The sequence below is a fragment of the Aquarana catesbeiana genome, linkage group LG04, assembly GCF_042186555.1.
Source record: "Aquarana catesbeiana isolate 2022-GZ linkage group LG04, ASM4218655v1, whole genome shotgun sequence".
NCBI lineage: Eukaryota > Metazoa > Chordata > Amphibia > Anura > Ranidae > Aquarana > Aquarana catesbeiana.
Genome location: NC_133327.1, coordinates 288,997,283 through 289,021,648, shown reverse-complemented (window position 1 = coordinate 289,021,648; position 24,366 = coordinate 288,997,283). Strand labels below are relative to the sequence as shown.

At 43.5% G+C, this 24,366-nt stretch overlaps 1 protein-coding gene across 1 annotated transcript in view; it reads right to left on the bottom strand.

Moving 5' to 3' along the window:
- LRRC1 (leucine rich repeat containing 1) overlaps window positions 1-24,001 on the bottom strand; it is a 276,773-nt gene extending 252,772 nt beyond the window's left edge. The window contains exon 1 of the mRNA XM_073626677.1: window positions 23,510-24,001. Coding sequence (XP_073482778.1) covers window positions 23,510-23,752 — 243 coding nt within the window. The 5' untranslated portion in view covers window positions 23,753-24,001. The remainder of the gene's footprint in view (window positions 1-23,509) is intronic.
- Between the last annotated feature and the right edge of the window lie 365 nt (window positions 24,002-24,366).

The window sequence follows — 24,366 nt, the reverse complement described above, 5'->3', positions numbered from 1 at the left end:
GGGTACCGCTGCCGAAGCGCCTCGGCAGCAACGCTATAGGGGCGCATTTAACCCTATTCGGCCGCTAGCGGGGGATTAAAAGTGTAACGCTAGCAGCCGAATAGCGCTGCTAAAATGAGGGTAAAGTGCTGCTAAGCGGCGTTTTACCATCAACATCCAGCCGCCCCAGGGTGAAAGCAGCCTAACTATACTTAGCAATTAAAGAGGAACTAAACTCTTGAAGTGGAGCCCAAAGAGAAAATAAAAAAAAAAAAAAAAAAGGCAGAGGCCTAAGAGCTAGTTCCCAGTATCAGCGGTGGACTCTCTGCAGCTGATCATTGAGCTTATAATGCCCTGTCCTTCACTGTCTCTCAGTGTAACTGCGGCCATCTTAATACAGGACAGGCTATGGGGTCGATTTACAAATACTGGAAAGTGCAAAATCTGGTGTAGCTGTGCATATTAGACAATCAGCTTCTAACTTCAGCTTGTTCAATTAAGCTTTGACAATAAAACCTGGAAGCTGATTGGTTTCTGTGCAGAGCTGCACCAGATTTTGCACTGTCCAGTTTTAGTAAATTAAAGTGGTGTTCAGGCCAAAATTATAATTTTTAAATAAAAATAACCCTATAATACACAAGCTTATTGTATTCTAGTAAAGTTAGTCTGTAAACTAAGGTCTGTTTTGTTAGTTTATAGCAGTAGTTTGTTATTTTATAAACTTACAGCAGGCCGTGGCCATCTTAAGTCTGGGCATCTGAAGCCAGACTGTATTTCTTCCTGGATCTCATCCTTGCAGATCTCGCACATGCTCAGTGCAGCACAAGCAGTGTAATAGGTTTCAGGTCAGGTTTCCATAGCAATGGCAGTGTCAGAGGAAGTTGCCGCCCCTTCCCAGAAGGCATTGCAAACAGGAAATGATGCGATGGGCCGCGGCCAGGGAGGAGGAAGTGAAAAATGAATACAGCAGATATACAGTAAGTGCTGAGAAAAAAAAATAAAAAAAACATCCAATTCGTTTACAGTGCACAGTTTAGTGAGGGATGCTGAAGAGTTGTAAAAGTGGGTGGAACTCCACTTTAACCCCGATGCTTCCTCATGACCCCCCCAGCAAGGAGAACAGTGGGCGACACAGTAGTGATATCACTACTGTGAATTTCACTCTAAAATCATTAAGAACTAGCAATCGGAGGCAGCAGGGCCTTAGATTTCACATGGCAAAGATACAGCTATGAAGCTGTAGTCACAGGATTGGTTAGGCACCCTCACATACCACGAAGTGAGCTATTATCTTTCAGAAGGAATTCCAGACCAAAAAGTTACATATCTCAGGGCACTGTTTAAGTACAATTACCATTTCCAAATGTTCCCTCATAACATGACAAATCTTCACATTTTGAGGTAAAGTAGAACTAAACGTAAAGCCTCCGCTCTCCCCATTTTGGATACAGTAAGGGAGGGTTATAACTCCTGTCAGTTTTTTTTACCATCTTTGTCCCACTGGGGAGATTTTACCTTTATTACCAGTTTTGGCTATAGGAGAGGAAGTAGAGGGTCCTTGTTGGAAGATTCCTCCCCCTCCCCCCCCCCCCCCCATTTCTGTTCTGAAAGCAACCCAAAAACGTGGGATTTTCTTTTACTTTCTATGATAATGATAAACAGAACAAACAGGACGGTGAATCTTACTAATTGGGGCAAAGAGAGCAATTACAAGAGAAGTATGGCCAAAACTCTTTTGGTCATACTTCTCATGTGGGCCCAGGAGTGTACTTGTGCTCTACTGTGACCCAGAAGCAACCGATAGGCTAAATCTAGCTGTAGGCTGATGTCAGAATTTGGAGGGGTCCCGATAATTATGTTAAGATTCACCCAGATGCCTTATGGATAGCTCAGCCTCTTAGTGTGCCATTGAAAGGCTGAGCCAGCTGCTCCAGCGAGTGTAGAGCAAAAAAAAGACTGACCGAGAGTCACCGCTCTCTGCTCAGTGAAGACCAAGAACTGAGCAATCAGTGTTAACGTGATTGCTTAGTTCTTGGGCTTAGAGCCGGTGTTCTATCGATATGTGCCCTCTGTTGAACAGTGCCCACGCAGGTGCAGAACGGAAGGGATCTCCAGCTGAGTTGCCAATCAGCTGGAGTGACGTCACCATGGCGCATGCGCACATCGTAGGAGGGTTTTTTTGATGGGCGATACCATTTCACTGGGACAATTGAACGATATGCAAAGAGCGAAGGGACACCGTAGATGTCACATTCTGCCTCCCTGTTATCCCCCCGCGCAATAGCGAGGCACAATATGACAAATACGGTGTCCCTCCGCTGTTTGCATAGCATTAAAAATTGTGCCAGAGAAATGGTATCTCCTGTCGAAAAAAAAAGGGTCCTACAATGTGCGCATGCGCTACGAGACATCACTCCAGCTGATCGGCAACTCAGCTGGAGTGCGCATGCACTTTTCGATGGCGGGCACATCTCGACAGAACACCGGCAAGGGACAACTGCAGTGATGGACCGATGCTGCATAAGGCTAGGTAGAAATGTATGTGTGTTTATTATTTTATAATCCCAGCACATAGAAAGGAACCCCAATGGGACTTTGAAAGGGAAAAAAATATATATATATAATCCCGCACTTCTTGTTTTAACCTGACAGATGTTCCAATCCCTCTCCATTCTATCAAAAAATGTATTTTTTTTTTTTTTTTTTTTAAAGGGGGGGGGGATGTTGCCTGTGGTTTAGGAATAGGAACCCTTTAATGAATAAGACAGCAATTGAGAATGACTAATTACCATTTACAAAAAAAAAACCCTTTAGTTTATACTGCTGTGCACGCAAGCTTTAGTTTATTTCCGACTGGTTTAAAAAAAAAAAAAAAAAATTATATTTGTGACGTTAAGGCTGAACAACACTCACACTTAAACATCCATTGTATTAAGGAAACACATTTGTTATAATTGGGTTGCCAATTCAAAGTAACATGCAAGAAATGTGTAAGGTTTTCTTCTTTTTTTTTTTGAGGAAACGGAGAGCAGTATGATGAACAGCAAATTCACCGTGGTGCCTCTTGCATTGGCCTTTTACTTTACAAAGCATAGAGGTCCCATTAAATAATGGCACCTTACCACACCTAAACCAAGTGCATTGCAGTAACACAGGGTAATGTACACATTACAGCAAAGCACAAGCGTTAATTTGCCTGAAAAGAGTGAGAATTATGTAATACTTTCTAACTAGAAGGTATATCAAATGAGAATATTAGTCCTGCGGATATCTAGTGATAATATAATGTTGTGAATGTGGAAGTGATATCCTGCTGCATACTGGTAACAGCTTGTTTAGAAATTCCACTTAAAGCGATTGTAAAGGTTTTTTTTCCCCTTTGGTTTTGCACAAAGGGGCCCCAAACCACCTCCTCTGGGGTCCCTCACTGGCAATCTGGGCTCCTCTTCTCTCAGTGTCCCCATTGCAAGCTGCTTACTATGGGGGCACTCATGCAGACTCAAGTCGGGCTCTGTGCTCCATAGATACACACAGTACTGCTCAGCCCTGCACCCCCCTCCCCTGCTCCCTCCTCACAAGATTTGACTGACAGCAGCAGGAGCCACTGGATCTACTGTGAAGAGAGAGAGGGGAGAAGAGTTGCTGCAGACAGCCACAGGGCTGAATTGATATTGGGCTCAGGTAAGCATTTAGGAGAGGAGACTTTTAAAGACAGAGAGATCAGGCCATCTCTTGATATGGAAAATAATTCACTTATGAAAAGAGATCAACTAGGGTTGCACCAATACCACTATTTAAAACCGAATACAATTACCGATTCTCTCTCTCTCTCGCACTCGCCGATACCGATTTTTTTTTTTTTTTTTTTTAATGTCATATGACAGTGGCACTAATATGCAGCACTGATGAGGCGTGGACTGTGTCAGTTTCTTTTTTTTTCAATTTATATAATTTTTTATTAGCCCTGTTGGGGGGGGGCTTGGTGAGATATCAGGGGTGTACTGAAAATGAATGGACAGGAGACAGAGGCTCCTGTTCATGCATAAAATGAAGCACCGTACAGTTTACGATGCTCAGTTATGAATGGATAGTCAGTGATCACGGACTCTGTGGGTTCGGAAAAGGAAGGAGCCGGTAAATGACATATACCGGCTCCTTCCTCCGCTCTCTAACCTGACAAATCTGGGAGGGGGCCAGAGGAGGATAGCCTTTCTATAAAGCAGCTGACAGCCGAGGGAGGGAGAGGGGGAGAATTGGCTGTCAGCTGTTTTATTGAAAGGGGCAAAAAAATAAATAATAATAAAAAAGGGGTTCTTGTAACTCCACTCCACCGATCACCTGTGAGGCTGCCTGCCCCCCCTGCTACACTGAGGATGCCTGGACCGATACAACAGGTATTGGATCAAGCATTGGAGTACCGATACTCATGCAAATGCTTGGTATCGACATCGTTGCAACCCTATCAACTTTACCAAAAAGGTAAGGCAGTGCACGAACAGAAAAAGCAATGCAATTTATGAGATGTTGTTGTTCAAAAGCACTAAAATGTATAAACATGCCTAATTAGACCTACGGCTGAACTTTGGACATTTAAATATTTACATATTCTTAAAGTGGGTCTAAAAAACCTTAACTGTGCAGCAGTCCCCACCCCAATACTCACTCTCATCGTCATCCAGCGATGTGCACAAGAGCCTTGGCTCTCCAGGGCTCTCCCGCCCCATTGGCTGAGACAGGAGTGAAAGCCGCTGGCTCCGGCTGTCATTCCCAGACAGTGAGGAGAGAGGGAGGTGGAGCCGAGCCGCCGCACTGTGTGTGAATAGACACGCAGAGCAGAGGCTGGGGAGCGAGCCTGCTTGAGTGCCCCCAGAGCAAGGTGCTTGCTCTGAGGGCACAGGAGTGCCAGCAGGGGGACCAGAGAAAACGAAGATCTGGCCTGCTCTGTGCAGGCAAGTATAACATGTTATTTAAAAAAAAAAAAAAAAAATTGCCTTTAATATCACTTTAACAAACAAAGAATACGCTTTAAAGCTAGTTGTCACTACATGCATTGTGAAGCAATTCACCCTCAAAGTTCATAAAAGAATCAAAGTCAGATCTGAGCAGTACGTTGATGCTATCTGTACATCTGCTCTTTATTCACACTAAAAGTAGGTTCACATCTATACAGCTGCGTTGATGCTTTTTTCTGGCGAGTTTTGCAATGCGTTTTTGTGTGCAGTGGTCATGCATTTTGCGGTTTTTTTTTTCCCTCTTTAAACACACTATGTATAGTGGTTTGCCAAGGAGCGGGTAACCCCCCACCAAACCATACCAGGCTACATGCCCTCAACATATTGGGGGGGAGGGGAGTGCTTTGGGGCAGAGAGGCTCTGCCCCCCACAGCACCTTGTTTCCATTTGGATGGGGACAAGGGCCTCTTCCCTACAACCCCGGACCCAAATCTCTCTCTCCCTCTCCCTCATATTACGTAACCGAACAGCCAGCTAGACATCTGCATGTGCACCATCTCAGCCCTGCTACTGGCTACAGTGTGCAGGGTGCATCTGACTGTTTCCCTTGATTGTGCACTGTGACAAGTTGAGACATTGTGAGCTGTCAAGTGGTTTTTAACTCAATGTAATTTTATTGGACGAATCCTAAAATTACAGGAGTACAGTCATAATTAATATACATTAATAAAGTGCGATAATGAATGTGTATAACCCTGATGACTGAATGTGCCAACATGATAAATGTGCTTGTACAATCCACGGTCCATTTAACTGTCACTTAAGCGGTTGTAACAGTAAGGTATTTTACCTTAATGCATTGAAAGCCAAGGTTAAAAAAAAAAAAAAAAAACACAACACCTTATTTTTCGAGCTCCCCTCCAGTACCCCCCTAAATACTTAGACCCCTTTCACACTCATAGCTCTGCCGCGTCAGCGGTAAAGCACCGATAGGTTTAGCGGCGCTTTTCGGCCGCTAGTGGGGCGCTTTCAATCCGCGCTAGCGGCTGAATAAAGGGTTAAATGCACCCGAAAAACGCCGCTGCCAAAAGCGCTTTGGCAGTGGGGCCCATTCATTTCAATGTGGAGGGATGGTACTTCACCGCTCCAAAGATGCTGCTTGCAGGACTTTTTCTAACGTCCCGCAAGCACACCGCTCCAGTGTAAAAGCACTCTGGCTCTCACACTGGGGCTGCAGGGGAGGCATTTTTCAGGCACTTTACAGGTGCTATTTTTAGCCCTTTAGCACATGAAAAACGCCTCCAGTGTGAAAGAGGTCTCAGAGTTGTTAAGTCAGAAGGTTTTTTAATCTTAATGCATTCTATGCATTAAGATTAAAAGGCTTCTGTGTGCAGCAGCTGCCCAAGCACCTCCTAATAATTAACATCTCTGTCCAGCGATATCCACATGCTCGGGATTCTATCTTGGCCAGCACATAAGGAGATGCGTCCCAATCATTGTGGGCGGTGTCGGCCACTCTGGCGGGAGCGCCTCCCCTTTTTTGCTGAGCAAGCTTTACATTGGGAGGGGATTGTTTGGTCACACTGAGCACTCAAATATCCCCAGTTCACTTAGCCAGCTCTCCTTGCAGCACCTTAAGGCTGGGCTCACACTATTGCAATTGGATGTGGGTTGCCCTGCATCCAATTCGCATAGCAGGAGATTGTGATCAGCTCTCTATGGAGCCGGTTTACACATCTCCGCAGCGGCTCTAGTGCTAATTGCACAGGAGTCCTGTGCGTCTTTTGGTCCGTTTCATCTTCAGCTTTCATCTTTTCTCTCACCTCTGCTGTACATTTTTTTCCCCATCATGGTGTTGTCCCTTTTCACTATACATGAATCTTCACATTTCATTCCTACTTATTCTCCATCTTGGTGCTGGGCTCCATTCACCCTTATTACCATCATAGAGTTCCATGTATCCACAGTGTACTCCATGTACCTTTTTTCACAGAATTGGAGCTCACTACTTTTCCACTTGTCTTCTTTTCCCTCTGGGGATTGTTGTTTGTGTTTGGCTTCCTGCAGGTCCTTTACTCCGCTCCCAGGATGAGCATCTCTAGCAGTCATCAGTAGCTATTTTCACATGTTCCAGACTTAGTTGACCTGCAAGTATCCAGCCGGATGAGTTGCTTTCTCCTTTCCCCCCACGTATTACTTTCTGTATGGGTGTAACATTGGACCACATTAGCTTACTTATGTTTTTTTCTACAGATATTGGTTCATTCGCCCCCGATATGAAACCACGAAATACATCGGACCAATTTTGATGCACCAGGTTTCTTTCAGATGATTTTTTATTTCATCCACCCCTAGGTTGTCATACCATTTTGTTATTCAGGGATCCTACAATATGATGGACATCTGTCCTACACCACAATATGTGATTACTACACTGCCATGATTGTTCCCATGAATATTTAGTCTCTAACATGTGACTGTTATGCTTATTTTATTGTGCATGTACTCATTGTAATATGTCATGTTTTTTACTGTTCAAGACAATAAAACATGCTTACTAACAGACTCATCTTCTATCCATGCTGTACTTACCTCATTTAAAGCCCCAAACCCCCTCTTTTTTGTGTATAGATAGGGATGGAGATGTGAGATTTCACACGTCTCATTTAAAGTCCCAAACCCCTCCTCTCAGCGATGTCCACCAGTGTCTCGGCCATCCGAGACTCACCCTCCTGATTGGCTGAGACACAGCAGTGGCGCCACTGCCTCCCACAGCTGTCAAAGTCAGTCAGCGAATCAGGAGAGAGAGGAGGCGGGGGTCAAGCCGGAGCTGTGTCTGAATGGACACAGGGAGCTGTGACTCGGCATTGTAACAATATTCTCTTTTTGTATTATTACTTTATATATTATTAAATAGCATCTCTGTGTTTAAGTTTTTTACCATCTGCATTATAGTAGGCTTCTTTTCTGTACAATAGTAAATTTAAATAAATTTGATTGTTATTCTTTTAGCACAGTTATCATTCGTTTTAATTCTACCCGTAATAGCTGCGACCGCATTGGTTGATACTTATATAGACAAGAAGTTTAAAATCAATCACTTATGGTATATATATCGTTAATAATTTAAGTGAGGTACGAACATAGCCATGTCAGGTGCCCCCAAAGCAAGCTGCTTGCTGTGGGGGAACTCGACAGGAGGGAGGGGCAAGGAACACAGAAGAGGGACTCAAGAAGAGGAGGATCCAGGCTGCTTTATGCAAAACCACTGCAAAAGAACATTTTTTTTTCAATAAAAATAACAAACAATAGACTTTACAATCACTAAAAAAAAAAAAAAAAAAAAAAAAAGAGCCCGATCTTGATTCAGCGCTATGGCCAAGAGCAGCAGCTCTTTCTCCTCACTGAAGATTGAGGCGGGAGCCACTGGCTCCCGTTGCTGTCAATCACAGCCCGTAAGGAGAGAGCAGGGGAGGGGCCGAGCCACGATGTTTACATCTATAGATTAGGTTTATAATCACTTTATCTATGCATCTTTCAGCTATCTATATAGTCATATACAGGTTGTACAGTGTTGGCATCTAGAATTTTAAAGCAGACTTCCAGTTCTGGGTGAACGGTATCCAGATCCAATATATAAAATTTATATCTACAGGCTTTTACACAACCAGCCTGTCAGATTTTTCTAACCGATCAGTGCTGCCAGCTATGGCCAGCACTGTACTCTGATGCTGGCGAAGGATCCCTGCTGTCAGAACACAATAGCACAACGGGAGGATTCCCCCATCCACATTGAATGTGTAGATGGAGAAAATCGGATCTTTTTTTGTTCAACCTGCTAGTTGAACGAAAAAAATAAATAAATAAATAAATAAATAAATAAATAAATAAAAAAAGGGTATGGGCTGCCTTGGTTAAAGAGATGGATCCTTACTTCCTGTCCTGCTGACAACATCTACCAGACAGGAAGTGAGGGGAACCTCTCCAACAGCCAACAGTCCGAAATAAAAATACTTTCCTTTATAGGGAGGGAGGAAGGCTAGAACCCAATCAGATATTTTGTTTGTGCATGTGTTCCTGTTGCAAGTTTTCCCTAATGTCCTGTCTTGTACAACCATTGTCAGTTGGGCATTAAATCTCTCCACAAGCCCCTGATAGCAAAAAAAAAAAAAAAAAAAAAAAAAAAAAAAAAAAGAAGGATTAAAAGAATTTCCAATCCTTCCCCACACAAGCTAAAATTATGAAAAAGTTTTTGGCATGACATAGACATTGTGGCTGTACACTGACTGAAAGAGCAGACCCGAACCTCTGCTTTTAAGGTCCCCCACCAGCACTCAATGCTTCTCCTCTCCTCAAGAGGAGGAGGAGGGGGCAAGAGGAAAGGGCCAACAAGTAGGACATTTTTTTTATATATATATATTTTTTTTTTTTTTTTAATGCAAATTAAGATCAATGCACAGGGATGCCAAGCTGCTACTTGATAAATGCAGCCTGAATTCCTCTAAAGCCCACAACATTTGAGTTGACCTCAAATTTACCACAATGCATTATTCAAGCTAAGGAGTGAAATGTGCTGCCAATATTGCAACATGTAGGGAAGCCGAACACCATCTTATTATCTAAATCAAGGGTGGAGGAGAGAGGAAGAGAGAGGAAGGGGAGGAAGGAGGAGTTCAGCGGTGGGGCAGAAGAGCAGGGGTTTACAGCGGTGGGGCAGAAGAGCAGAGAGAAAGAGTACATAGGTGGAACACATGAGCACTGGGTTACAGTGGTGGGGCAGAAGAGCATGGGGAACAGAGGTTGGACAGATGTGCAAGAGGTACAGTGGTGGGGCAGATGGGTAGATAAGTTCAGTGTTAGGACAGATGAGAAGTTTCAGCGGTGACAAAGAAGAGCATGGGGGTACATCGGTGGAGCAGGTGTGCAGGGAGGTACAGTGGTGGGGCAGATGAGAAAGGGGGAACATTGGTGGGGCAGATGAGCAGGGGGTTACAGTGGTGGGACAACAAGAGCAGAGGGTTACAGTGGTGAAACAGATTTGCAGGGAGGACAGTGATCTGAGGTGTGGAGTTGCAGGAACTGGGGCTGATCTGAGGCGTTAATTTCTCACTTCTAAAGTAGTTTACAGCATTTACTTTCTAAAAATACCTTTTCATGATTGAGAGTGTGACACTGAAATTTTTTTTGTTATAAAATCGACACACTCAATTACTTTGAAAACATTTTTTGGCACACTGTGCGCAGAAGGTGGCCTACCCGGATCTAAATCTACAAGTGTGCGCTTAGTAATAAATATGAGTGTCTATTGAGATTCCTACAACAAACATGAGAAACAAAAGACCTGAAGAATGTGAAGACATTACTCCAGAGAATACACATACCAGCTTTAGATTTCAGGCTGCTTGACTGCCCTGGACAAGTTCATTCATAAGCCAAGCAAGAATCCCCACTAAAAGAACAGCAGCAACAATACAACCATCCTGGTAAATGGATCTAAGCTCAACTTTGAAGAAATAATTCAAGTGATACTAAAGGATCGTTTTTTTTTTTGTTTTTTTTTTTATTATTAGGGATGCACGATACCATTTTTTTTTTTTTTTTTTTTAACAAGTACAAGTACCGATACTCTTTTTTTAGTATTCGACATTACCAATACCTACCGCAACTGTTTTGTTTTCACTTCAGCTGTCAGCAATGGTACAAAGCATTGAAAAATTATTTACAAATGAAATAAAATAGATTTTGACATGTGAAATGTGTAAATATAGTCACTAACAAAGCAAACAAAAAAAAGTTTTAATTGTTTATAAAAATAGACGTAAAAAAAAAAAAAAAAAAAAACACACGGGAAAATAATTAAATGGAGAATAGGGAGTCAATTAACCGGTTCAATACCGGGCAATTTCACCCCCTTCCTTCCCAGGCCAATTTTTAGTTTTCAGCACTGTCGCACTTTAAACGTCAATTGCGCGGTTGTGCGACGTTGTACCCAAAAGAAATTGACGTCCTTTTTTTCACCACAAATAGAGCTTTTTTTTTGGTGGTATTTGATCGCCTCTGTGGTTTTTATTTTTTGCGCTATAAACAAAAGAAGAGCGACAATTTTGAAAAAAAACACAATATTTTTTACTTTTTGCTATAATAAATATCCCAATTTTTTTTTTTAAAAAACACATTTTTTCCTCAGTTTTGGTCGATACGTATTCTTCTACATATTTTTGGTAAAAAAAAAAAAAAAAAAAAAAAAATCGCAATAAGCGTATATTGATTGGTTTGCGCAAAAGTTATAGCGTCTACAAAATACGGGATAGATTTATGGCATTTTTTTTTTTTAAATATTTTTTTATTTTTTTTAGCGGCGATCGCAATTTTTTTGGTGACTGCGACATTATGGCAGACACATCGGACACTTTTGACACATTTTTGGGACCAATCACATTTATACAGCGATCAATGCTATAAAATTGCATTGATTACTGTGTAAATGTGAAAGGCAGTGAAGGGGTTAACCACTAGGGGGCGGGGAGGGGTTAATATGTTTCCTAGGAAATGATTCTAACTGAAGGGGGAGGGGACGCACTAGGGGAGGAGACCGATCTGTGTTCCTCCGTTCTGGGAACACAGATCGCTCTCCTCAGAGCTGACAGGCTGTGGATCTGTGTGTTTACACACACAGATCCACATGCCGGCCCGGTTAACGGGCAATCGCGGGTGCCCGGTGGACATCGCGGCCGCCGGGCACACGCACCGGGTCCCGAGGAACGCGGCGGGCGCGCGCGCCCCCTAGAGGGCCGGGAATCCCAGGACGTCATATGACATCCACCCAGGATGGGAGATCCCATCTGTGGACGTCATATGACTATGGGCGGGTAGGGAAGTGGTTAAGGCTGATTAGAGTAAATTAAAGGTTTATAAGAGGTAAAACTTTGATCTGCAGATGAAGAAACAGAAAGATTAAAAAAGAAACAATGTTTCTTTTTATTTTAGTGTTTCTGCGAGCAATGTTGTTAATAAACATTGCCGGACTTCTTTAACACTTCAGCTGTCAACAAGGGAAACCCACCGACAGCTCAAAGAACCGAGTCTGAAAGTATCAATTTCAGGTATTGGTGCATTTACACGAGTACCGATACTTGTGCAAATACTCGGTATCGGCACCGATACTAGTATCAGTGCAACCCTATTTTTTATTTTTTTTAAATAACAAACATGTCATACTTACCTCCACTGTGCAGTTAGTTTTGCACAAAGTGGCCCCGAACATCCATTTCTGGGGTCCCACGGCATTAGATAACCCCCTTGGAGAAGCGCTCTCCCGAGGGGGTTACCTTGCAGACGCGCTCCGGAATCCAGCATTCGGCGTCCATAGAGGCCAAATGCAGGACTCAGCCCCGCCCCCCCATCATTGGATTGGATTGACAGCAGCGGGAGCCAATGGCTGCGCTGCTATCAATCTATCCAATCAAGAGCCGGGAACCTGTGGAGACGCGCCGACAGAAATTCAGGGGTCAGGTAAGTAAAATGGGGGGGCTAGGGGGACGGTGACTGCAAGGTGTTTTTTCACCTTAATGCATAGGATGCATTAAGGTGAAAAAACACGAGGGTTTATAACCCCTTTTGTGTGATATTTACCTATAGGCAAGCCTAGTATTCTAGGCTTGCCTATAGGTAGTGGAAATATCTCCTAAACGTGTGCCGTTTAGGAGATATTTCACTTATAGTGCGAAGGTGTGGTCATCGGCGCATGAGCTGTGAAGAAACGGACCACCGTGCAGTTTCTTCCCCCAGCATGTCGTGACTGACGACTCCCACGCGCATGTGCAGGAGTGACGTCAAGTGACTCCGGCCAGTCACAGTGCCGGAGTCCGCGGCCCCGGAAGGAAGAGGGGCGAAGATGGATGCGGCCTGCACTGGGGACAGCGTGGGCTTCGTTTGCAGGTAAGTGACATATAATGGGCTAGTATGCGATGCATACTAGCCCATTATGCTTTTAATTTGCAGGCCTTGCGGGGAGCAAAAGATGAAGTAAAACCCATTAGGGTTTACTTCCTCTTTAAGTGTAGCTGGTTTTAGGCTGGCCATACAATTTTTTTTTTTTTTTATCATATGGAACAGAAATGACCCAAATTTTCTGGTTGTGATTACTAGGGCCACAAGTCATACCAAAATTAAAACATTTATAGGCTATGACTGCTCTTTTGTTGAGAGGATCACACGGGTAGCCCTGCTGGAAAATCCCTGGAAATTATGTTTTAAAAATCTCTCCGCTTGTTTACTAAGATCTATGTCGTGGCTCATGTTATTTGAGTCAATGTAGCATACAAAAACAGTAAGGTGGCGTCTGGTCAACCTAGAAAGACATACAGCAAAAGTGCTAAATAAACCTGTTTATGGTGACAACATTTCTCTATGGGAATGTAAAGTTAGTGAGACTATATTCATAACCTTCTAAAAAGGTTCTTTTATTTGTCAACCTTCTTAACACCATTTTGTAAGTCAAAGAAAATATAGGTTATCCCTTTAAAAATTACATCACTTTATATACCTTTAAAATTAGAACACTTCATGAAGATTAAGGGCCAGTTCACGTCACAAAAACACACTCCAGATCCATCCTGGATGAATTTCTGAATGCACGTTTTTAAAGCAATGCATTTTTTCACTGTACTGGGGCCCAGTGCGTTTTTAATGCGTTTACCACATTCCAGTACAATTCTGGGCAGGAAAAAAAAAAAAAAAAAAAAAAAAAGGTAGCATGTTGTACTTTTTTTCCCCTGGAACAGAAACGCACTTTGGTGAATCATGCAATTGGAACCCATAGAACCTAATTTCCATGCATTTTTGGTGCAGAGAGAGAAAAAAAAAACAAAACACAAACACACACACGCACACCACTGCCCTGCATGTGGTGTGAACGGGCTCTTAACTACTTCCTGACTGCCTACCACAGATATACTGCGGCGGGCCGGCTCTATTGCACGAAACGAGGTACTTGTATGTCTTTTTGTTCCCCAGAGAGGCAGAACAGCAATCAGACGATGTAAACAAGGCAGATCGCCATTCTAACAGTGGAGAAGATAGAGCGCTTGTGTTCCTGCTAAGCAGGAACACTGATCTCAGTCTTCACCCAGTCAGAGCAACCCCCACGGACACACTTAACCCTTTGATCGCCCCTGATGGTAACCCCTTCCCTGCCAGTGTCATTAGTAGAGTAACTGCATATTTTTAGCACTGATCACTAATAATGTCACTGGTTCCCAAAAAAGTGTCAGTTAGGTGTCCGATTTGTCTGCCGCAGTCCTGGAAAAAATAAATAATTATTAAAAAAAAAAAAAAAAAAAAAAAGGCTGATCGCCGCCATTACTAGTAAAAAATAAATAAAAATGCCATAAAAATATCCCATAGTTCGTAGATGCGATAACTTTTGCTCAAACCAATCAATATACGCTTATTGTGATTTTTTTTACCAAAAATATGTAGCAGAATACATATTGGCCTAAACTGATGAATACATTTGATTTACATTTTTTTTTTTTATTGGATGCGTTTTGTATCAGAAAGTAAAACATTTTTCTTCAAAACTGTCACGATTATTTGTTTATAGCGTAAAAATTAAAAACCGCCATGATCAAATACCACCTAAAGAAAGCTCTATTTGTGGAGAAAAAAAAAAAAAGGACATTAAAAATGTATTTGGGTACAGCGTGGCACGACAGTGCAACTGTCAGTTAAATTAACAAAGTGCCATTGCGCAAAAAATGGCCTGGTCATTAAGGGGGGGGGGGGTGTAAAACCTTCCAGGGCTGAAGGGGTTAAAATTTGAGAACGCACTTCCCATGCTAGGGGTTATGCGCCACTTCCCCTCCATAACTGACTTTACATATCATACCGCCAGACGATGTGCTCAAAATCCGTTAATTCCTTATTCCTAAAGTGGTTGTAAACCCTTAGTGCCGGTTCACACTAGAAGCGGCACGACATGCAGGTCGCCTGCACACGATTGCCACGGCGACTTGCAAAACGACTTCTGTATAGAAGCCTATGCAAGTCGCCCCCAAAAGTAGTACAGGAACCTTTTTTCTATGTAGAACGGTTCCATTGTACAGAACGGGACAAGTCCCCCCCGTGTGAACCAGCTCGTACAGACCACTTTTTACTAGAGGTAAGCCTATAATAAGGCTTACCTGTAGCTAAGCTGGATATAGCCTAAACCTGCAAGGCTTAGGAGATATCCCCTGTATCAGCATGTGCACTGAAGCAATGGCACGTTCATGCCGTTGCTTCAGCTAGTGTGCCGTTACCGGCTGCCCGACCAATCATAGCACCGGAGACCGCGATACCCGGAAGTAACTCCGGGAGCGATGTCACTGGCCGGAGCGCTGTTTGGGGACTTTGATCTAAGGTGAGTATTTCATAATGAACTAGCTCATTATGCTTTTTTTTTTTTTTTTTTTTTTTTTTTAATTGTGGGTTTACAGCCACTAACAGTACGGTGACAGTGAATAGAGGCGTTGAATCCAATGGATTTTAGGGGCCCACTCTTTGCAGAACTGCGCAAGTTTAGTTAAATGTGATGGAGACTGTTTGTGGACTGCAGTCTTCAAGTTATTCCACAGATTTTCAGTGGGTTATTTGTGCTGTGTGCTTTGGCTCATGGTCATGTTGGAAGGTAAATCTTCTACCCATTGATAATGTTCTGGCAGAGGGCAGCAGATTTTCCTCAAGAATGTGATGGTATTTTGCCCGAACCATGTTTTCTTCTATCCTGACAAGTGCTCCAGTTCTTGCTGCAGAGAAACATCTTCAGAACATGATAACACCATTCCTACAGTAAAGCATGGAGGTGATAATATTTGGATGGTGAGCTGTATTGAATTTCCAGTCATATTTAGCATTGGGGCAAAATAATTCAATTTTAGTCTTATCTGACCAGAACACCTTTTTCTATGTGGCCTCAGAATCTTCAAAGTAGGGTTAGGCAAAGCTCAGTCAAGACGGTAGGTGGCCTTTCTTGAGGAGTGTCTTTTTTCTTGCAACCCTCCCATACAAATCACATGGAGAATTTGTGATATTGTTGTCACATGCACACAATGACTACTCTGTACTAAATTCCTGCAACTGCTTCAGAGTTGCTGTAGGCCTCTTGGTAGCCTCCTACCAGTTTCCTCCTGGCTCTTTCATCCAGTCTGGAGCGGCGTCCTGATCCAAGGAGGGTCTGTGTTGTACCTTCCACTTCCTTAGCCCCCTACACACAGGCCGAATGTCAGGAGCCAGTTTGGAAAGAAAAAAAAAAAAAAACGGCCAACATTCGGCCCGTGTGTATGTCGGTCTGTCCCACAGAAGCCGACCGTTTGGCGGCTTCTGTCAGAGGAGCACTCTGGAAAACCAGCAGCTGACCAACTCCTGATCAGCGCTCTCAGCCAATGGCGGATAGCGCTAATCAGTGTGCTGGGGGGGGTAGGGTTGGCAGCTCACCAGCTCAGCGGGTGAGATCGCTATGCTAACTTTGCATAGTTAGCACAGCTGATCTGACCAGAGCTGGCAGTTTTATGTTCGTTCAACTCACTGGGTTGAACAGCAAAAAAAAAAAAAAAAAAAAAAAAAAAACTCAGTGTGCACAAGGCTGTGATAAATGGACTTCACTGTGCTTCTAGACATTAATAAAGCCTTAGAATTGTTTTTGTATCCATCTCCTGACTTGTGCCTGTCCACAACTTTATCCCAGAGATCTTTTGCACTATTGGGGACTGAAATGCTCCAGGAAAGCGCTTTTCATGCGGAGCTAATCAAAATGACCACAGTTGAAAGTCAAATGGCTTTGTGTGCCATTTAGAAGGTGATTAGCTCCATCTGATTGAGTTTACAGGTAATTTTATGTCATTTTTAGGAGGGGGGGTGATCCTTTTTCCAACTCAGTAATTCTGTTTTTGAATTTTTCATATTTTTTTTCTGACATGGTGTTTACAGCTTTCACTTTGATGTTATAAGTTTCACTGAGTAAATACAGCTGATAAAACAAAAACTGTGTCTGTCTTCATTTCAGGGTGCAAAGCAACAAAATGTGGATTATGTTAAAAGGGATGATAATTTTCTATACCGAATGCATGTGCAGCATCTTGACAAAATCCGACCTTGGGGTTGACCTAAAGTAAAAGGAAGTTCTACATGTCTGCCCTTCAAATATACATGCAAGGGCATTCTTAAGTATAGGGCTACATGCATTTGGATTTTTGCAGGTATAAAATATACCACAGCACTTTCCTGTGCCAGGGGAGAAGTAGGTGGAGCATACAGCTAGTCAAAGAAGAGAATGGCTGCATGCCCCAGCACCCATGTAATTGCTGATATTTCTGTGCTCTGGCATTTACCTGTGCACAGGTGTATGATGTATTTCCCTGGACCCAAAAGTATTGCGTTTGAAAAAAATACATTGTATAGTATGTGCATGCGCAAGTAAAGCATAATCATTTACATGGGTGCAGGTGCCTATAGCAATTCAATTCTATGGCCAGCTGAATGCTCAACCTGTAGCTCTGGGGTGCAGGAAAACACTGTTTAATATTAGGCATATTTTATAACTGCAAACATCCATGTGCATGAGGCCTAACTTTATAACATGATGCAGATTTTGCACCCCTCCATTTACAATTATGACACTTCCCATGAGCGCTGCTGCCTGAGTCCAGAGGATGTAAATGGTAGGGTTATCCAATGTCTCTCCATACTATCAGGAAGTACCAAAAGGGACTAGCAAAACTACACTACCCAGCATTATTAGGGCTTTGTGCAATGGTATGGCCCTTGCAGCCCTACGAGCATAGTATATAGCTGCCTACATGTGTTGTCAAGTGCCCAGCATAGCATACAGTGCTGGGTGGTGCTGAAGCAGAGATTACTGAAGTGCATCTGTACAGTAGCAAAACCATATGACCACATTAAGTTGCTGCATCACTCTGTAGTCCAATATAGGTCAGCAAATGCAAACTGTGACAGTGTGGGATTGCTGGGCTGAAGCACTGTCACACTGGATTTGGACACAATTTTGAGAAGAAACATTTCCATTCATGTGAAAGAAACCAGGTCATCAATAAAGAATACTTGGCGATGCTGCACGCCATTACATTTTTTTTTTTTTTTTTTTTTTTTTTTTTTTTTTTAAATCAGCCTAGAATTCTTTAACTGCTTGCCACCCACAGTACATTTACTGTGGACAGGTTAGGCGACATACCTGTACGTTGCAGCCTTTCTTCCAGGTTTGGGGGCGTGCGTGGCCCCCTACTGACCTGTGCTGCGATTAGACACAGCACAAGTCTGTCAGCAGATTTTAGCCAATGATCGGCTGTGGCAAATCACAGCACAAAGTTCTGTGTTGACAAAGATCTGTCTGTTTCATCTCCCTGAAATCAAATCTGACTTCAGGCAGAAAAAACAGCCAGGTCTATGAGTAAAATCAGGACACATTACACTTGTTATGCACACAGTAAACCTCTTTATCTTAACTCCTTCCCAGCCAGTGTCATTCGTACAGTGTACAGTATTATCACTATTATTAGTGTCACTAGCAATGTAGCTGTCCCTCCTAGCCAGTGTCTGTTAGCACCAGATTGACTGCCACACTATGGCCCCTTTTACATGAGCGATCCAATCAAGTCCACCTGTCAGTTTTTCAGGTGGACCTGATCGGACCCTCCAGTCTGTTCTGTTCTATGGAGGGGCGGATGTGAGCGGATACATCTGCAGACACCCACTGCCATCCCATCCCATCTGGTCCTCCAAAAACAGACAGGTTCGCCAGAAGTAGTTGTCTAAACTTGGGGTCAGCCAGAGCCAGCAAGGCAGTGTCAAAGCTGGATGAGACTGTAAGCGACCCTGAGATGTGGTCTCTCCAAGATGCCCAAATGGAGTCCAACCCTTTCTGCGTACCCCTACACGTGGCAAGCCATTCCTCTGCATCCATGATCTCCCCCACCATCCCCATCCATTCCACTTTACTCGAGATGCGCAAGCTTTTCCAATAAATTGGAATTAGGCGTCTAGCCGCATTGAGAAGGTGTGGGAGAGCACTTTGTTTATAGTGCGTGAAGGGCCTGGGGGTGTGGAGGAGGAAATGACTCAGTAAGTCAGGGATATCCACACCGAGACCATCAGAGACATGCTTACTGACCATTAACCAAAAAAGGTCTCAGTATAGGACATTCCCACCATATATGAAGAAGTGTTCCTCTCTCTCCACAAATAATGGATGTGAAAATTGGACACCTGACTATAGACTAATAGTTCCTCCATCAGGTTTGGCAGAGAGACAATGGGGTCCACAATGTGGGAAAGGACTGAAGAAATCTGATTTTATTGAATAGGTTTTAAGAAGTAGAAAAAAAAATTCAACATTTTCAGTCTTTTAATTTATATAATAAAAGAAAACCCTGTGATGATTAAATGCCGCTAAACAAAAGCTCTATGATATAATATTTTGATTGGGTACAGTACTGCATCACTGCTCAATTGCCAGTTAAAGTAGCGAAATGCTGAATAGCAAAAAATTACCTGGTTGTGAAGGGGTGAAACCTTCCGGAGGTCAAGTCAGAATAATGTACACATACAGTAACCTGTGTATCGACCATCTATTTTTTGACTGTTCAACTTCCAAGTCACTTGTGCCTCCCATATTGCGCCTCAGAAAACACACTGATGGAATACTAGGAAGCAGCACTGAGCCAAGTGAAAATATTAGAAGCCGTACACGTAAACAACAGATTGCTCCTAATTATGTAACAGGCACTCCATACTGCTGACTGAAAACCTTCGAGAAGAAGCTGTACAACACACAAATGACTATACACACTGCACCTCGCACACAGGAGGTTTTCTGTCAGCTAGTGCTGAATTCCAAGACACACAGCAGCTGGGAATACGGGAGCAGTAATAGAACCTGAACTTCCCCCCACTCCCTCCCATGGAGTCCTGCACTCATGATGAACACAGGAATGTGCTGTACTGGAGGCAGGCCTTCTACCTGGACTACTATAGGCCACCAGCCATTTCACCTCCCTGGAACCTGAGGAGACATTCGTTTCATTGCAGCCTAGTCACCAAACTTGATCAGTGCTCTTACAAAATATGTAACAATTACACACTTTCCATTTTACTTCAGCCTAGTCACCAAACTATCAGTGTTCACACAACACAATATGTAATAATTAGGGCACTTTCACACTGGGGTGGGGCCACGCCACGTTAGCGGTAAAGTGCCACTTTACCGTCATTTTAGCTGCGCTTTGCGGCCACTAGCAGGGCACTTTTAACCCCCGCTAGCGGCCGAAGTGTTAAAACCACCCATGTTGCAGCACTTTGGAAGCGCTGCCCATGCATTCCAATGGGCAGGGGCGGTTTAGGAGCGCTGTATACAGCGCTCCCAAACCGTCCCAAAGATGCTGCTTGTAATGTCCCGCAAGAGCACCACCCCTCCCCAGTGTGAAGGCACCCAGGCTTTCATGCGCTATTTCTAGCGCTAAAACGCCCGAAAACTGACTTCAGCGTGAAAGGGGTGTTACACACTATTTCACTTTAGCCTAGTCACCAAACTTTATCAGTGTTCACACAACACAATATGTAACAATGACACGTTTTCCATTTCTCTACAGCATTGTGCTCCCCAAACATTGTCAGTGTTCAATCATACAAAATATGGAACAACTTCAAAAGACAGGTAAACAGCAAGAACTTCTACTGTGGCATGAACTGTAAGGGCCCATTCCCACCACTTGGTGTGCATTGTGTAGTGCAATGTGTGGGCACAAAGTTTAATTTTCCTTTTTAAAACTTTAGAAAACAGCACGGAGCGTGACCTCCCTGAAATGAGCTTGCCACTTCCCTGAAATGAGTTTTTGCAGGTTGGGATGTCTGATGTCATATCCTGTTCTCATTGGCATCATCCCAAAAATTGTATGGAAAGGAAAAAAAAGGAACATGGGTGTGGGGGGGGGGAGACTTTAAATATGCCTCCAAGAACATATTACACAGTACATATGGATTAAAAAAAAAAAAAATCTTCATTAAAGATTTCATTTTTTAATCCATATGTACTATGTATGTAATATGTTCTCAAAGGCATATTTAAAGTCCCACTCCTACCTGTACGAATCAAGACTGGGGCTGTATGCTGGTAAATCACAAATCTGAGCATTTACAGTATAAGATACGCACGTTTTTTAACGATGTATGACTGCATCAGTGTAAAGGCGTCTTAAAGGAACTGCAGTCTGCTCACATAATTTGTAATAAAAACCATCTTTGTCATTCTGAAGCTTCCCTCCAACCACTTTGCATATTATTTTATATATACTGTGATTCTGTACTTGCCAAATATGCCGCAGAAATCTCCCTCTACTGAGTCTGGCTGCAACCATTCTAACTGTGGGCAGCTAAAGCTGCTGCCTGTTCACTTCCTGGATTTACAGAGGCACACCTCCAGCTCTACAACTCTCATTGGCCCTCTTATGACTCCTCCCCCCCCCCCCCCCCAATACCCTTCCTGGCAAACTCTCACAAGAGTGAGAGAGAGCTGTGCATAATGTCATAAGCCTAGGCCAATGACCAGACAAGGAACAGGAAGTGGGCTGTATAAGGTATTTATTGGCAGAAAAAAAAATGTTTTACTATCCAAAGTTAAAACAACAAGGGCAGAAGATTTAATAGATGGGAAGATGAAAAAAAAAAAAAAAAAAAAAAAAAGTTCCACTTTAAAGACTCATTCACATGGGATTTAATGCACTGTGGCTGGATTTACAGATGAATGCAGGGAGCTGCAGCCACTCAGCCTGCACAAAGCAATGACAGGTGGACAGTGGCTGTGGACGCATGTAAATCGCACATGGAGTGGTTACCTGTGGATAGGGATTGTACCTGGACACAAGCCACAGATAAACACTCTATGTCAGGGATATGCAATTAGCGGACCTCCGGCTGTTGCAGAACTACAAGTCCCATGAGGCATAGCAAGACTCTGACAGCCACAAGCATGACACCCAGAGGCAGAGCATGATGGGACTTGTAGTTTTGCAACAGCTGCAAGTCAGCTAATTGCATATCCCTGCTCTATGTGAACACTAGAGAGGATCATGGGCATCCACTGAACTCATCTATAACCAAACTCTAAACTTGCGCTCTTGATCTGAGCACCACATCATTCCCAAACCACTTTGTTTACACAAGCTGCAGGACGGGAACTTCCCGGCCCACAACTCATAGGAGTAAAAACAGGAGGGCAAGGGGAGTTTGGAGGAGGCCCCAGCTCATGAGCACTTATGGACATCTGCAGCTGCTATCAGCCCATTCTTGCTTTGTACAGGCTGAGTTTGACAGAAGGCAAAAACTTTGTTAAAGAGCAACTAAACCCTCCTATTCTTTACAGCCAAGGAAGCTGCTTCAGTTTGATCTGCAAATGCCATAGTGCTGCTCATGTGATCAGTTATGACCCCAGCCATTTGATGGTTTGACAGTTTGGTTGAGATCCCAAACAAAATGTGACCATTACACTCCCACAATGAAATGTGCCGCAATGGAACTTTTTTTTGAAAATTAAATTGATGGGTTTATTTCCGCTTTAAATGTAGCTTTACACTTGTGTACCTGTGAGAAACAATTCCCTGACTCTTTTAAAAAAAAAAAAAAAAAAAAATGTGGCTCCACGAGCTGCGCTATCTGTGTCAACGGATGCCCGGGAGCAAGCCTGCAAGTGCCCCCAGAGCAAATGGCTGGCTGGGGGGGCACTTAGAGAAGAGGAGGAACCACGAGTGCCGATGGGGGACCTAGGAATGCCACTTCATCTCTTTAAAATTGTGCTTGGTTTTAAGAGGTTGCCAACCGTCAGTAAATTTACTGACAGTTTGTAAAAATCTGTGATTTTTTTTGACAACTGTTTGTAAATATTAGGAGCTGATAATTGGTCATGCTGTGTTGAGTTTGTAAGTGTAAAGCAGGCAAATGACTTGTTAGGGGTATTGTCAACGTTTCCATAATATGTTTATAGCGTTTTAATATAAAGTTGTCCTCTTTTTTGTCAGTTAATGTGCTCTGCCAGTAAATTTTACATGTTTTGTCAGTAAAATAAATGCTGCGGGAGAGTGGCAACCCTAGTGGGACCTCATTAAAGGAGGTTTGGGCCTGTTCTATGTAATTCCATTGCACAGAGCAGGTAAGTATACCCCATAGTAAAGTAAGACTATATCATCACTTTAACAACCAGCATCCTACTAGAGAAAAAAAAGGCAGAAGTACAAAAACACATCAAAAGAGGCACATCAACTGCACACCTATCAATGCATATCTAGAGAAAGCAAGAGGCCAGGTTAAACCCCTCAATGGTGAACAAAGTAATAAGGAGTTTAGTGGGCTGTCCTCACTTCCTGTTGTGCCACCAGGACAGGAAGTGAAGGGAAATCTCCCCCAGGCTGTTCAAAATAACCTGAAAGAGGGGAGGGGGGGTAACTTTGCCTTACTATGAGGAACTAAGAGGAAAAAAAAGTTTCATTAGGTTAGATGTTTGGAAGCTGATGGATGGATGCATGGATGGTGCTCACCTTGGGCAGCTCTCTGAGCTGGTTGGCATCCAATAGCAGCTCCTCCAGACTCCGGCTGTACCTGTAGATCTCCTCGGGGACGGTAAGTAGGGAGCAGTGCCTCTTATCCACGGACTCCACATGACGGTTACACCGCCACAGAGGGATACAATGGAACATCCCGAACATCGGGCCCCCCGGATCTCCCCCCTTCACAGGTAAGTCGGCACTTCCTCGATCCAGCCCGGTACCGCCCGTCACCATCCAATGTCACCATCAAGGTGTACGGACGAGAACTTTGTAAACTCCCTAGAATAATTCAGCCCTCCTCCTCCGCCCACTCACTGGGTCACAATGGAGATCCTCGGTGACAGCAGGAAGTAACATGGGAATCCCGGCAGATCGGGACTATGGAGCTCCGATATTAGTGCTGTGTGTGTGTGCCGGGCCCTCCCTCTTCCCCTGTGTGTACTGTACACATGGAGCTGGATTACAGCGGATAGACGAATCCCTGCATCCCTATAGACGTGACATCACCGCCCGACTCCGCCCTGCTCCTCACTCACTACATCACATACCTATATACCGGATACACAGCGATCACATACCTATATACCACATACACAGCGATCACATACCTATATACCACATACACAGCGATCACATACCTATATACCACATAAACAGCGATCACATACCTATATACCACATACACAGCGATCACATACCTATATACCACATACACAGCGATCACATACCTATATACCACATACACAGCGATCACATACCTATATACCACATACACAGCGATCACATACCTATATACCACATAAACAGCGATCACATACCTATATACCACATACACAGCGATCACATAC